The 15592-nt window shown below is 39.5% G+C and overlaps 2 protein-coding genes across 2 annotated transcripts; one reads left to right on the forward strand and one right to left on the reverse strand.

The window, feature by feature from the left end:
* Nucleotides 1-1107: 1107 nt before the first annotated feature.
* LOC121519103 (terminal nucleotidyltransferase 5C-like) lies at nt 1108-8392 on the reverse strand. Its single transcript, XM_041801895.1, has 3 exons — nt 8079-8392; nt 2868-3468; nt 1108-1772 (listed from the first exon to the last, which is right to left on the reverse strand). Exons 2-3 carry the CDS (start codon nt 3460-3462, stop codon nt 1186-1188), a joined length of 1182 nt encoding a protein of 393 aa, XP_041657829.1. The 5' UTR covers nt 3463-3468; nt 8079-8392; the 3' UTR covers nt 1108-1185.
* A 380-nt stretch (nt 8393-8772) lies between these two features.
* LOC121519157 (charged multivesicular body protein 1b-1) lies at nt 8773-14852 on the forward strand. The gene is made up of 8 exons (XM_041801975.1): nt 8773-8941; nt 10675-10772; nt 10872-11018; nt 11134-11202; nt 11330-11437; nt 11523-11566; nt 13830-13902; nt 14167-14852. Exons 1-8 carry the CDS (start codon nt 8926-8928, stop codon nt 14209-14211), a joined length of 600 nt encoding a protein of 199 aa, XP_041657909.1. The 5' UTR covers nt 8773-8925; the 3' UTR covers nt 14212-14852.
* The last annotated feature ends 740 nt before the right edge of the window (nt 14853-15592 follow it).

The raw sequence follows: 15592 nt of genomic DNA on the forward strand, positions 1-15592 counted from the left end.
TGTTTGACAACGCAAGGTGCAGATGACTTTTGACTTGTTCATTGAGTGAGTTTTATTTCAAGTGAAATGAGACATGAAGGAGCAGTGGTGTCCTTATTTTACACCACTATGACAGCAGGGAGATTTTGCAGTGGCTAAAGTGGGCCTAAAAGGGGAATCAAGTATTTGATTTATATCATTTAGAAAATAATTTACTCATTATGGACCTTAATTGCATCAGAATAAATGCATCAATGCTGACAGACCAAAAAAAAATCTGTCCAAACAAACGATTTCTGTAGTTTTTATTCAGTCATTGGTTTTCTTTTTCTTTCCACCAAACAGGATAAAATGATAGAATTCTTTGTAATCATTATTTGCTAGTTTTGCAACTGCTGATCAAATCTGATCAATTGTTTTGATATTGATACCAAGCATCAAATAATATTTTGTGTCCAGGAGTTCTGAAGACCCCATAGATGGGCTCCTTCCATTTTTTTGTACAGTTCCTAATGGACCTGGAGCTTGAACCACTTGTTCCTACCTTAGTATGTGTATGTTAACATTCACAAACACAGATCTTACAATATCATGGAAATACCACAGTAAATTTCTCTAATATACTGTATGCCCTCACTGACAGGTGTTCTAGCTCTATATAGTGAATACAGTTATAGTCACGTGCTAAAATTACTCCACAGAGACTGATGGTTCACAAGATAGTTATATGAGGGTTTAACCCCTCAGAAACATTAAGGACCGATCATTACTCAAACCTCAAGGTCAAGATCAAGATATTTGCTGCCAACAGCTGTTTCATTACAGTAAATAATTATCACACCATAACATCTCCTCAACAAGGGAGGGAGACCACAACAGAGCTCGGCCAAGACTGAGCCGAAACAGCCTGAAACAAGATCAGTCCACCTCACTGAAATCCTCTCGACAAGCTCTTTAAAAACTAGACTCTGAGGGTTTTCTTTTCAAAAGTGTTCTTCCAGAAAGAGTGGCATGCTCTGCCTCCAGACCTCTTTCATTTCTGACCTCTCAGGGTCATTCATGTCATAAGCAGGAGGGATTTCAAAGCGTTAAACAACACTGCGCCCGTGGTTGCCTGTTGTTGCTAAAACTTCCATTTGTGCCTGTTACAGCAGAGCACCATGCAGAAAGCTGCCGACATGCCTCCTCGTGGGCACGTCACTGTCGCTACACTAGGCCAGTCTGCATGTGGACGTGTAAAGGGGGGTAGGGGTGGTAGACGAGCGGGGGCTGGGCCTGGGTGATGAAGTAGCTGCTGTAAATGGGCTCTGTCACGTATGGCGCTGGCTGGTAGAAACAGGTGACGTTGGCCGTGTTGGGGATGGCGTTCTGCTCGCCCAGCACCCTCAGAGCGAGAACTGTGATCATGTTGAGCGTCTGCCGCCTCTCATGTCCCATCAAACACACAGTGCTCTCGTCTATCACGCGCCGCAGGGTCATAAGGTAGTCATACTTGCTTGCCTCCTCGTTGCCGATGAAATGACACTGCAGGTAAGCCTCGATCTTACGTTGCTGCTCACTTACATCGGGAAAGTCGATGAAGAAACGTGAGCACATGTATCGCTCCAAGGACTTGATCTCTGTCTCGCTAGCAGGTCGGAAGTTCCTCACCAGCAGGTCGCTGTATTTCAGTAAACCCCCTCCCCTTATCTCCTCTGGGCTGTGAGTGGCAATGAGGCGATGGCGAAGGTGGTCCAAGGCCTGCTGGAAGTCTCCATACATGCACTCTGCTTCAACAGTGATGGTAAAGTCCTCTGCAGACCTTGCCCATGAGTTCGCCTCGCAGCTTTTCTGGACATTGTCTGTTATCTCAGGCATTATTTGAGGCTGTGAGGGAGTGTTTGTTCCACATGTGTGGCTCTGATTGTCAGAATCAGGTGGCTTCTTTGAGTGCTTTGGCTTTACAGTTTGTTCCATATTGTCATTCAAGCCCGTCCCATCTGGGGGTCGAGTATCTTGACTGTACGCCGGAACCATTAGGGTCTCAGGAGTCTCTGTCTTGGAGTCTGAAGTGTTTGACCTTTGTGCCTCTTGAACATTGTCCTGTAAAGGAGGCTTTGGCTGAAGTGTTTTAGGGATTTCTATGGGTGGAAAGAACTGCGTCGTGAGATCTGATAAATCATTTAGTAAAGACCATTTTTCTGGCTTCGTTATCATCTTACGGGACATTTTCCGTTGTAGTTTCGGTGAGGGGCAATGGTCCGGTATGATATCCTGGGATGTGCTGCAAGTTTTTTTAGCTGGAGGCGGAAAGGAACATTCAAGGTGGGAATCTTGTACGCTTGAGGTACTTTCGGTCCTGCAGATCACAGAGTCTACTTTGAACTGGGTAATGTCCTCACAGAGAGACGACTTCTCCAAACAGGACACTGGAGGGGAAGCTTTTGATACGGGAAGCTCTTTGTTACTCTGCAGCTTAAAACAGTCATGTGTTACCAGTGGATCCCTGACATCTGTGAATACAATATTAGGGGAAGATATTAAAGGGTATTCCTGTTGAAACTGTCCTTTCTTTTCTGCACTTTCATCACATAACTCAAACGCAATGTCCTCCTCCAAATGTATGTCCTCAATGCCATCCACCTCCTTGTCCTGCTGTGACTCATTGTTTTCAGGCTCTAACACCTCATGAGCCTCATGCTCTCCGTCGACATGCTCAGCCTCATGCTGAAGCTCTTTTTCATGCATGGAAACAGCTTCATTCAAGGATGGATTTTCTTCACCACTTGCCATTGCATTGTCTTTTACACCATCTAAATCCAGCTGAATGCTTGATTGTGCTTGCTCCTTCTCTTTATCCTCAATGTCTCTTTTAGACGAATTCCCGATATTCAACGCCAGCTTTCCACCCTGTCTCCTTTCAGTCTCCCAGTAAGACTCCAGCATTCTGTCTAATATTATCTGAAAGGAATCCACACTGAACTCAAACTGCCTTCGAAGGGAACTGACAAACCTGAGCCCCACGGTTTTCGACCTGTTGTTAGAAAGTGAGATCAGGCTCCACCTGTCATGCTCATTGAAGACTTTCACCATCTTTTGCACGTATGCCTCCTTCATCGTCAGGCAAGTGATCTTTCGTCTGTTCACTCCACAAGGGAGGAGATCTCGCAGACTTCCCAGAACTACCTCTTTAATCACCTGGAGGTCCTCCTGCCGGGGCAGCTCCACTCCAAAAATGATGTCCAAGTCTCTGCAGCCAAGGCCGTTATCCCTCACCAGGACATGGCTGGCAGTTGCGCCGTTGAGTCGTATGTCTTTGACCTGGATGTCTCTTTCGATCAGACGTTCCTTCACCACACGGATGATGTCTTTGGCTCTCACCTGCAGAGTTGGGAAATTTCCCCTGCCATGGATGGGGATCACTTCAGTCAGGACCTTATCCAGGGCTTGGACTTGCTCGAGGGTCAAGTTGTGGATCCTCTTCTCTGTTTGAAGCTCTGTCATCCTCACCTGTAAAAGAGAGAGCTGATATTTGTATCATATTTTGGCTCACAATTTGTCAGGAATAATGATCGCTGAAAGCAGCACAAGGGAGCAGAAGTATTTTTTTTCTTGAACATCATCTTCTGGCCTTTCCATTTTGTCTTCAGTGCAGCATACCTGTGTCATTTAACATTGCTTTAATGCATGGTCTTTATCCATGTTTAAATGAATTCTCTCATTTGTTTGCTTGGATACACTTCACAGGCTAAGCATTTAGGTGCTAAAACATGATGACGTGCATAAATGCAGTCAAGCAAATTCTGATTTGTTTGGAGATGTGATTTTGAAATGCACTTACAGCTCTGATTTTCTGCAACATTTAGCATGAACAACAGCCAAAGATTGAGCTTATAGGACTGCTGCAGGTCTTAGTGATCAACCTGTATCCTGTACTACCACTAGATGGCAGCAGTCAGCATCATTACCCAAGGCAAAATGAGCTGAATGGTATAGAAGGTGCTTGAACATGAAGGAAACCTGCATGTTAAAGCACCCATCAATGTCTTTTCATGTATGTTGTACAAAGAAGCACACTAGATTTTTAGTTTTTCTGAAAATCTTTAAAATAGATTCAGATGCAGGTTGGCACTGTGCAATGCCCTCTGGATAGTGATGTGTTCTTCTAGCATCTTTCCAACTGTACTTACTCTACATTACAATAACTTCTTCCTTGTTGTCTTCCACAGTGAAACCCGGGGTAACACTGAAAAGGCTCTAGGGAAGGCATGGGAAAAGATAAGGGGAAAGCAAAGCAGTCATTTGCCTCCCTATCCAGATTGCATTGCACAGCAACAACAACAAACATGTGAATCTGTTTTTCAGATCCCCCACAAAATGTAAGAACTATTGAGTTTCATTGTACAACATGCATATAAAATACTTAAATGCCAATTTTTCCCTCCCAAATGAGGAAAATATTGCATCATGATTTTCATGTATTGCTTGATAAAAGCAGATGCAAACTACACAAACTGTATGCAAGATATAAACAGTGTTTAAAGAAGATAAACACTGAAATGATTCTGTTATCAGTCATAAATTAATATACACTGTTTGAATTTAAATAAATTGGTCCTATTGTAAATAAGCCCATCTGGCACAAAATTTGATTATTCATCATCACATTTATTTCAGCATCTTTTCCACACCTCACCACTGCACTATTGTCTGATTTGGCTGGTATGTATTTTTTTAATAGATGTATATCTATATTTAACTCTTGCATAGAGAGAAAAGTGGAGGCAAAACTTCTTGTATGTGCACACATAGCAGGCCAGTAAACCACTTCCGAAATATTTTTTTTACAGATGTATTATAGAACCTTCTGTCAATTGATTTTTGTAAAATTAATCTTATCAACTGCAGGCTTTATAATCCATTAATGGCAATTCATTGCATATACAGTGCATTCAGAAAATCTTCACCTTATGTCGATTTTCTTATGTTGCAGCTTGATGCTACATTTTTTTTTTCTCATTCATTTACAGTCAGTACCCCATAATGACAAAGTAAAAACAGAATATAATACATTTTTTGAGGAAATTTTTCAAATAGAAAAATCTCATTGACATAAGCATTCAGACCCTTTGCAAAACTTGAAATTGAGCTCAGGTTCCTCCCATTTCTCTGGATCTTTGCTTAGATGTTTCTACACTTTGATGGATTCCATCTGTGGTAAATTATATTGATTGGGCATTATTTGTAAAGGCACACACTTCTCAATAGAAGGCCTCACAGCTGGCAAAGCATATCAGAGCAAAACCAAGCCCTGATTTTAAAGGAACTGCCTGCAGAGCTCAGAGACGGGATTGTTGCAAAGCACAGATCTGGGGAAAGGCTACAAAAAAATTTGGCCACACTGAAAGTTCCAAAGAGCACAGTGGCCTTCATAATTCTCAAATGGATGATGTCTGGCACAACCAGGACTCTTTCAAGAGGTGGTTGCCCAGCAAAACAGAGCAATTGGGGGGGGGGCCTCGGTAAGAGAGGTGACCAAAAACCCGATGGTCCCTCTGACTGAGCTCCAGAGATCCTGTGTGGAGATGGGAGAAAGTTCCAGGAAGACAACCATCAATGCGGCTCTCCACTGATATGGGCTTTAGGGCAGAGTGGAAACCTCTCCTCTGTGCAAAACTCGAAAAACTGCTTGGAGTTTTCAGTGAACTCCACATGAAAACCAAATGGGCTTTTGTGTGTTTTGCACTGAGGAGAAGCTTCCATCAAGTCACTCTACCATAGGATCAGTTTAGGGGAGGGCTGCAGTGATGGTTGTCCTATTGGGACTTCGTCCCATCTCCACACAGGATCTCTGGAGCTCAGTCAGCATGACCATCAGGTTCTTGGTCACCTCTCTTACTAATTCCCTACTCCCCAAAGCAGTTAGGCCGGGCGACCAGCTCTTGAAAGAGTCCTGGTTGTGCCAAACATGCAACAATCCTGTCTCTGAGCTCTGCAGGCAGTTCTTTTGACCTTATGGCTTGGTTTTTGCGGGGTCAGCTGTTAGGCCTTCTATAGGGAAGTGTGTGACTTTCCAAATCATGTCCAGTAAATTTTATTTACCACAGGTGGACTCCAATCAAGGTGTGGGAGCATCTCAGCAGAGATCCTAAGAAATGAGCAAAATTTCAAGTTTTGCAAAGGGTCTGAATACTTAGGTGGATGTGATATTTCAGATTTTTATTTTTCATAAACTTGCAAACATTTTAAAATTCTGTTTGTCATTATAGGGTACAGGGTGAAGATTACATAGAGAAAAAGTTAACTGAAACGACTGCAGCATCTGTACCAAAATTGAAAAAAGTGAAGGGGGTCAGTGTCATTAACTGGCTTGCATATTTAAATTGCATTATATTTCTTAATTAATTAATCAAAATTAATTTTTTGACAGTACTAATTATAGACAACGCAAAGTGTTCCTCTAGGTTTTGTAGAGTCTTGCAGATAAATATTCAATGCACAGCATGCTAGATTTCCTCCATGATAATGAACTTCTTTTCCTTTTACAGGTGACTCACCTGTCTGTTATTCACTGACTGTCAGCTGCAGATACAAATCTGTTTGAAGGCTCTGTGAGAGACAGGCTCAACCTGTCTGTATGCTTCTCTCCCTCTGACGCAGGTGTGCTGAATGTAAGCTTTTGTTACCGAACAATAAAAATAATACTGCAATTATGCACCAACCTGTGTGATATTAATAAAACAGCTGACAAGTTGCTCATTCTTGCTGATACAGTGTGAAAAAAAATTAAGAAGGTGCATCATTAATGTCTGCTGACTCACTCACTACTGTCTCAGAGTTAGCCTGATGCCAGCAGGCTTTAAAAGAACCTTTTTTGATCTCATTTTTAAAATTCTATTTATGTTTGCATAGGCACTGGTGCTTTATAGAGTTGTAAATAATCACCAATGTGCTGATGTTAGTGTTGGTTGTCTTGTATTGCACTGGTCAGAGCCTAATAAGAACAACATAACACAAAGAAAGATTGGGGGGAAAAGTAAGGACTTTAAAGCACTTAGGGATCGTGACAAATTTCTGACCATATTAGAGTGGAGGGATTGGTTAAGCGTCCCCAAGGTGTTTCAAGAAATATATATGTCAATAATTACTACTAATGTGCAATAAGAGACTCTGAGAGAGAGAACCTGTACAGTCCATCATCTGCTTTAGGATTTTTATGCCTTCAAGCATGAGCCCGCCATGAGAATCATGCTTATTAATGTGTATTGAATTGAATGTCAGAGCTGAAGATATAGGACATCCAGAGCATTAATTTAATGTAAACATATCTGTAGATATCCTGAAGTAAAACTATAAGTTGATGATGTTGCAATAAAACATCTTTTAATAGATTTGACTCATGTAAATTAAACTACTGTTGTCAGACTGGACTGGCCATGTGTCAAAGGCTACAGCACACAGTTTCTAATCATCTGTTGAGTTCGTACAAGGCCATAACACTACATCCTCAGCCTGCCTTCATTGGTGTAAATACAGTCAGAGGCAGTATAACTTGGGGCACAGGGAAGCATGGCCCACAGCAGCCTCTAGTGAATCTCAGGGGTTACATCAGCTCGGTCCTGCAGCAGGACTGCTCTCCTGCCACTTGGCTTCTTTATAGATAAGACTATATGAGTCATACAGCCCCTGAATGAAGCATCACTGGCTGCCTCTCCTGGATGCTTTCCCTGACGACACAAATGCACCACCTATGATGGATATTTTTATCAATCAGCCTGGAAAAAAGATGAAAACAAATCAAATTAAACAGCCTTGAAATGGGAGTAATCATGGGGGCATATTTTAAGGACTCCAGTCACCAACAGCATTTTCCCACGTTTGTTTTTATGCTATCCTTTGCACTCAAATTTTTACTCAGTTTCTGCTGCCTGAATCACCATTTATATTCCTGTGGTACATTCAAAAGCTACATGCTGCAAGACAAAATAGCAGGTCAGAAGTTGACAGCCATTCAAAGTGAATGGAGAGAATTATTTTGGTGGAAACTTGTAAAATCGTGTGCAAGTGTACAAAGGCAAGAATGTAAGAATGAGACACAATGCACAAATTTAAAAACTCACCTGGTTCGTTGCCAAGTTAAAATTGATGGTAAAGCAGCAGGGCGAAAATACAAACAGATATCCAACAGGTTTGTATTTATCCGACCACGTTAAAGAGGTTGATGCTGAAGTTAACACGGACTGTTTCCTCTCAGCGCACGAGCACTGTTTCCATGGTAATGAGGCGTCACGAAATTTACGGTAAATCACGACTCTCCGTTTCTCTCTAACTACAAACTGCCGAACAGTTAAGTTTCAAACAAACGCAGCATCTTTGCACCGTCCAAACGCAGCTTCACAGTTTGATAAAGTTTGACTTTTATTGGAGGAGCACACCGATGTGTCAGGCTGAACTACCGGCGTGCCACCGCACTGCCGAGCTGTTGCGGGGTGAACATCACATCAGACGGAGTGAGTCATCCTCTCTCCCCGCCGTGATCCACACCGTAAATCTAATCATCAATCACCCGCCCTCACCGCCCACCAATCCTCCGTTGTACCGCCTAATACAGTTTAATTTCCCTGGATTTATCCAATTCCATGATAAAATCACCGCGTAGGGCAGATTTAAAACATTAAAACACTATGTTTTCATGTTAACGGCTAGTTTTTCCCTTTTCATTCACATTTCACGTGGAGGCGGGGGACAACGGCTCCCTCGTGACGTCGAGTGGAATACCGTCACCACGTGACCATGACGTCGTTCATATTTTGGTAAAACATCAGGAAGTACGGAAGACAGGCGAAGACCGAAACCCCACAGGTTGAAGTTTTACTCGCAGGTTTTGCCTTATTTAACAGGTTCTTTACGGAGTATCTTTAAAATTTTCATCGTCTAATTGTTGGATATACGAAGAGACGCCTCAAGATGCCGTCAATGGAAAGTATCCTTTAAAAACAACGATGAGAACAAACTGGTTTAACGTCGAGGACTGAACTAAACAGTATGACGAATCTGGTGAGATTGAGTTTCGACGGACAATTTTACACGTTTTAAATTGGTTAGATATTATAAAAATCCTCAATAGATACTTTTTCGTTAACCTGAACATGTCTTAGTCGATTTCTGGCGACTTAAAACAGACAGGACGAACAGCTAAAGACGCGGAAGCTTCAATGCTAAAGGCTAAAGACAAAACAACTGACATTTAGTGATTTTAAACATGGAGTCAAGGGGCTATGTTACACTCCAAGGAACAAATAAGAAATACTATAACGACTGTATTTCCTTTAAGGATTTAGATAACCCTTTTAAACATGGCGTCATGAAGGTGTCACAGGCTAATTGAACACACACTAATAGTTGTGATTGTCTATAAATTAATGTTACATAACTTGCTTGGCTTGAGAGTTAGTCATGAGAAAAGCTGCATAAATTAGTGGTAGAAATCAAAGAAAATATTTACCTGTATTAGTGTAGTTGTGGAGCTTTTTAATTGTTTTGTTAGTCTTAGCTTTTTTCCAGCCATAACACAAACTCCAAAGATTTTACACTGTATAAAAATTAAAAACAAAGTCAACAGTCATGTGTTGAGCAATGACTGAAAAGGCATAGGCAGGAGCAAACTTTTTAGAAAAGCCTATCCTTCATATTTAGCTATTTAAGATACGAACTTCAAGATATGTAAATAAATAACAGATAAATCAGTGACACCTGTAAACCTCAAAAATAGCTTCACGAATCCTTTTTTAAAAAACAAAATAGAATTACATGTTTTTAAAGTTATTACAAAGTTGATCTCCAACAATAGAAACACATCTCCCATGATGCCTTTTTTGTTTTTTAGCTTTTTGTACAGTAAACTTACAAACACTTCTCAAATTATATCGAGTCTTGAAATGAAAATAACTTATGTACTGAGTCAGGGAGCGTCTTTGCATTATTTTGTAGTAATACAAGTCATAACATTTCACAACATGGGAACTTTGAAAAAGTGGATCAGTGTGAGCACAACACTGTCTCATATTAGCAGTTCGTATGGCACTTTTCTTCTTCAGTTTTATTATTGAATTTATGGTTTTAAGGTGGATCCCCACAGTTCCACACAATAAGATATAGAGGGAACAATTAGTGAGTAATCAATTAAATGCAAAGCCTTATAATTTAACATATTTCTGGATTTATATAGAATTTCTATTGACTTTGCAATGTTTCCTGTAATGTATCCAGTCAGAATTAGATTATTTTTCCAAAATCGTTCAGACCTATGAAGTATTCTGTTTACACAGCATTTGTTACAAAGAAATCAGAAAAAAAATATCTGACAAAAAAAGGACCAAGCTTACCATAAACAATGTGACACAGCTATTTATCGGACTTGCGCTGCCACATCAGGTTCAGTCATACCTAGCAAGAGGATGAGTTATCATTACACCCACAAATTGCTTTTGCATTTTTTTTTTTTACTAAAGGTGTGTTTTTAATGTTGATTTAAACCCAATTTATTGATTTTAAATTATTGTAAATTTGATGGGAGGCACAAGACCTTTGACTCCGAGTCCTCTACCACAGTTACTCAAAGCACAAAAGAGTTAAGTTTTATCCAGGAGAAGATTTCCATCCAAGTTTTGTTTTTGTTGGACCTTCTTCTTCTTCTTCTTTAACTTCATATAACAGACCATCTCTTCAATCTGAAGTTTGCCGCCAAAGAGCTTAACAGAAATGCTGCAAAATGCGACAAATTGGAAAAAGTAGAGAAGGGTAAAGTTAAAAAGGTAAGTTTAACTTCTGAAGCTGTCTGCCAGGTATTGATAAAAGCAAATTCACTGGTCTATGCTGCTCAAATTTGTTTTATTTTACTGTGTTATTCCCAGGCCATCCAGAAGGGGAATATGGAAGTAGCAAGAATCCATGCAGAGAATGCCATCAGACAGAAGAACCAGTCTGTGAACTTCTTAAGGATGAGCGCTCGGGTTGATGCAGTGGCAGCAAGGGTCCAAACTGCAGTTACAATGAACCAGGTAGGTAGAATAGCTGGCCAGTTTTCACTACACGCTTGAAAGTGTCACTCTAGACTCTGAGTCTTGATTTTTGTTAATTTTTTTTACATTTAAGTGATTGTCTTTAATCCACCAGGTGTCAAAATCTATGGCTGGAGTGGTGAAAGGAATGGACAAAGTCCTTTGTTCCATGAATCTGGAAAAGGTGGAGTACCACTGACTGTTATTTTCTCCTTTATAGAAAAAAGAACCCATCGTAATTGACCAAAACAGAAAAAAAAACCTTTCTAACAAGTTCCTTTGAGTTTTGACAGTTGGCCTTTGCTTTACAGATTTCAGCTCTCATGGACAAATTTGAGCACCAGTTTGAAACCCTTGACGTTCAGACATCCCAGATGGAAGACACCATGAGCAGCACTACAACACTCACAACACCACAGGTACATTTCTCTCCTCCTGTTGCTTCAGAGTTCCCCCTTTTTTAAAGACTAAAATTATTCACTGTAAATGTAACGTGTGTTTCAGAACCAGGTGGACTCTCTGATGCATGAAATGGCTGACGAAGCAGGGTAACTATTTCATTTTCCAATCTCAGCATTAAGTGTTAAATCACAATGAAGATGTAAGGTTTTTGTTCTTGTAGTACATATGAATACAGTCTTTTGTAATAGTTTTGAACAAATTAATTTAAAGAGGACATATCATTAACCTGAGACACCAGATAGACTGTTTGACATATTCATGGCACAGAATATAATTCAAAGTCATGTGGAAAAATACACTGTGTTTTGGAGAAGTAGAACCTTCAAAAAAAATCTCAGAGGATGATTAGATAAACACTCTGTCTGTCACATTCATTATCGGCCAGTCGGAGCAACAAAACATATGAAGAACAGGCGTACCACCCCAGGGAGACAGAAAACTGTATAATGCAAGCTTGACAGGCAGCCGTTATTATTGTTCACTATCAGTTGGGCCAGCTTTACCCAGGCCCACAGTGATGGGGGGCCCCGAGAAACCTGGGATGAAAAGTGTTTTTATTTTTTTCTTAGTAATTATTGTCATTATTGAATTGAAGCCACTAAATTAATTGTTCAGCAGGCTAAAATTTGTATCAAGTAGAGTAAATTAAAATACTGGTGGGCCCCTGCTTCAGCCTTCAAAAATGTCCAAATGGTATAGCCCACCCCTAGCAAGAGCAAAGCTTGGAGAAGAGGTGAAAGGTGACTGTAAATTGGATGAGTGATGCCACCTGAACACTTTCAGTCAGGTGCCCAAAAGAAAGAGAAAGGAGACGGAATGAGGGGTGACACCTCACAAAGCTCCTTTCAAAGAGAGGTAAGTGCACGCAGTGGTTTAGGTAATGACTGTAAGGATGCAGGACAAGAAGAAAGGAGGGACAGAGAGCAAACTGAGGTAGATGGAGGAGAAAAAAGCAGGGATTGAGAGCAAGATGAAGATGAGTGATTCACACCAAACTCGATTTACGATTTTAATCTTTTTTATTTATTTGTTTTCAAATGAAAAAGAAAAACACATGAACAGGTCTCTTTTACTTTTATCAACAACAACAATAATAATAATGATAATAATAACAACAATGTTTTTATAATGTTTATTTGTAACAAAATTGAACTGAATGTTCCTTTAAAGGTCAAAGTTTGAGCTGTAAACTTGTCTTTAATAGTGCACTATGGAGGGTTATTTACACAAACATTCAGACTGAAAGTTTTTATCTGCTTAAGAAGCAGACAGAAAGTAATGCTAAAGTCTCTCCATGATGTATGCAAGTAAACAAGAGCATCGGAGGAATGTTGATTATTTCTGTATTTGATTTCTTGTCATCTCTGCTACAGAGCCAGTGTCAAAAAAGAAAAAAATGTTGGCAAGCAGACCAAAACTACTTTTAATTTCAATTTCTACTGAAAGTATTCAGAATGAATATGACTATTAAAACTGAGCAGGATGTTTTTCTTTATTTGAGAACACTGTGGTTACACATTAGCAATATGTAAGAAAAATAGATCATTTTGTTTACAGGGTTGCCAGAACTAACATAAAATTAAAGCTTCTTACCGTAGCTTTTACTTTGGTATAACAGCAGTGAAGTTTAACAGAAAATCTCGATTTTCAATTTTCAAAAACCTGATTTATCAATTTATCAATTTAATCGATTTATTGCCTAGCCCTAGAAGAGGCTAAGTAACACAGAAAATAACGTGAAGGAAATAATGCAAGTAAATGTAATCTTACCATAGCATAAATAGGGCTCATTGATGTAGAGAAACTTTTTTGCTTGGCTGGCTGGCTGGATAAGTTGGACCCTGCGGAATTTACTTTCTTGGGGTCCAAATCCCTAGCTACCCCTCTGCCTGCATGATCCACGTCTAAACAGCATAATTCAGAACAGTCTGTCTGGGTGTTTCCTTTAATGCTAATGACTTCCTTCTTCCTGAGTGTACCAACATGAGTACAAGTATGCTGCTATGGCTGTGGGTGTGGATACCTGCAGATGTGGGCAGGTATTATTATACTGATTCTCATTTCCATGTCACTGTGAACACAGTTTCAGAAAACACCATCAGATCTGGGGTTTTCAACTATGAGTGGACCATGAACAAAGGAATTGGTCAGAATATTTCACATTTTGTCGGCCATTCCAGATACCCAAATATAAATGCAAAATACCAAAAAAGCAGTTTTCTCCTGACTTGTCCCCTTTAAATCAATTGTTGCACAGGTATTTTTCAGACAAATGTGAGCAAACATGTTGTGTTGCAACCTTAAAGTAAGGTTTGAATGTATGTTTTTGTTTGTGTGAATGATGTTTAGACTGGACCTGAACATGGAGCTTCCTCAGGGACAGACTGGATCAGTGGGTACCAGCGTGGCCTCTGCAGAACAGGTACACATGCACTTTTTTTGTTGTTATTTTTTTAATCTTTTGACCCCTGGCACAGATTAACTTCTACATGAAAAAAACCAAGATAATTAGCAGATTTATCAACAATGTACAATAAAAGGCTTATCACTTTAAAGACAGAATAATATCACTTGATTTATGTCAAAACCTTTAAAAAATATGTATAAAATCAGTCAGATCAAGACTTGATTCTTCTTCTAAGTGTTTAATGGAATATTTACTTATTCCTGTCTTTTCTTTCCAAAGGATGAACTGTCCCAAAGACTCGCCAGACTCAGAGATCAAATGTAAAAGACGAATGTGGAGGACTCACACCTTAACGCAGTGGCCTGGAGTGCCCTCACACTACCTGAATATTTTACTCCCAAATATTGTTTATTCACATTTTGTCTTTCCTTCCCTCTTTATCTCATTTGTGTCTGTAGAAGATCTACTGATCGTGACTTCTTCTTATTCTGTGACTGTTTTATTCATTCAGTACCATTCTGTAAACTAACACTGATGATGGTGATGGAAAAATTATATATATTTACACAGTTACCTATGAGAAAGCTAAAAACAGAATCGTTTCATTTGTGTACTTGAGGACGCACCATTTTGAAGTGAGCCTCTGTTGAAGGCAAAGTTGATATACTTGTGGTGTATTAGCTCAAAAATGTTCACCACAGAATTTGACATTTGATTCTTCTGTGCATTACTACATGTGCATATGTGTATGCGTTTTGTCCTGGAGTGTGACAGACCCCGCTCTTCACTCTTAAGTTGACTTGTGTTGATTTGTTGTGTTTCTGACAAATACTCTGCAAAGATATGACTGAAGGATCAGCTTGTGTGTTTGCCTGATCATCAATGATTTCACCAATCATTTGGGAATCAGTTACACTTCTGGGGTTTCTTCAGTTAGTGAACAATAAAATTTTATAATACTTTTATCTTGTTTCCTCTCTTTCCATAAATGAATTGATCATTTACAGAGACCACACTTTGAAAGGACATAACAAAGACAAACATGGTGTAATATTGGCTTTAGGAAAATCAGATATTATGGTGTGTATTTATTTTAACAGTATTAAACTGTGTAGGCGAGCAGGAGCAGAGATGTCTCATTTGTCAATATTATGTTGTTATCAATATTTGTGGAAATATTTATGCCTTGGCCTTAATGAATATCCTCAGAGTAGCAAAAGAATAACAGCAGAGACTAAACATAAATCCTGTATTGTGTCTTTAAAATTATTTGTTAGAAATTTGGTGCAAAAAATTCACAAGGTCATATTAGAGATCTTTTCCAGTATCACATAGAAGACAGCATTCACTGGCCTGACTATAGTGCCACAAACCCTGATTATTTCTGATTATTTCACATTATTAGTCTCTGGCATTGACTCATCAACACAAATAAGAGAACAAATCACCTCTAACTGTCCCATCTAGACATGTGGTACCAGAACTGAAGTGAGTAAAAGTTTACAAATATTCATAACTGATAATGAAGCCATGTTTTCAAACTGTACACACATTTTTGGCAATGTTTTTCGAAATACTTGGGAAAAATGTGAAAAAAGAATAGGTATTCTCTCAATAAAAGGACAAAAAAGCTGCTACATGTTATCAATGCAGGTAGGGGGGAAGGCTGTTTATCTGTATGGCTTTGGTTCAACTAGCTGATGAA

This window comes from Cheilinus undulatus, linkage group 12 (genome assembly GCF_018320785.1).
Source record: "Cheilinus undulatus linkage group 12, ASM1832078v1, whole genome shotgun sequence".
Classification (NCBI taxonomy): Eukaryota; Metazoa; Chordata; class Actinopteri; order Labriformes; family Labridae; genus Cheilinus; species Cheilinus undulatus.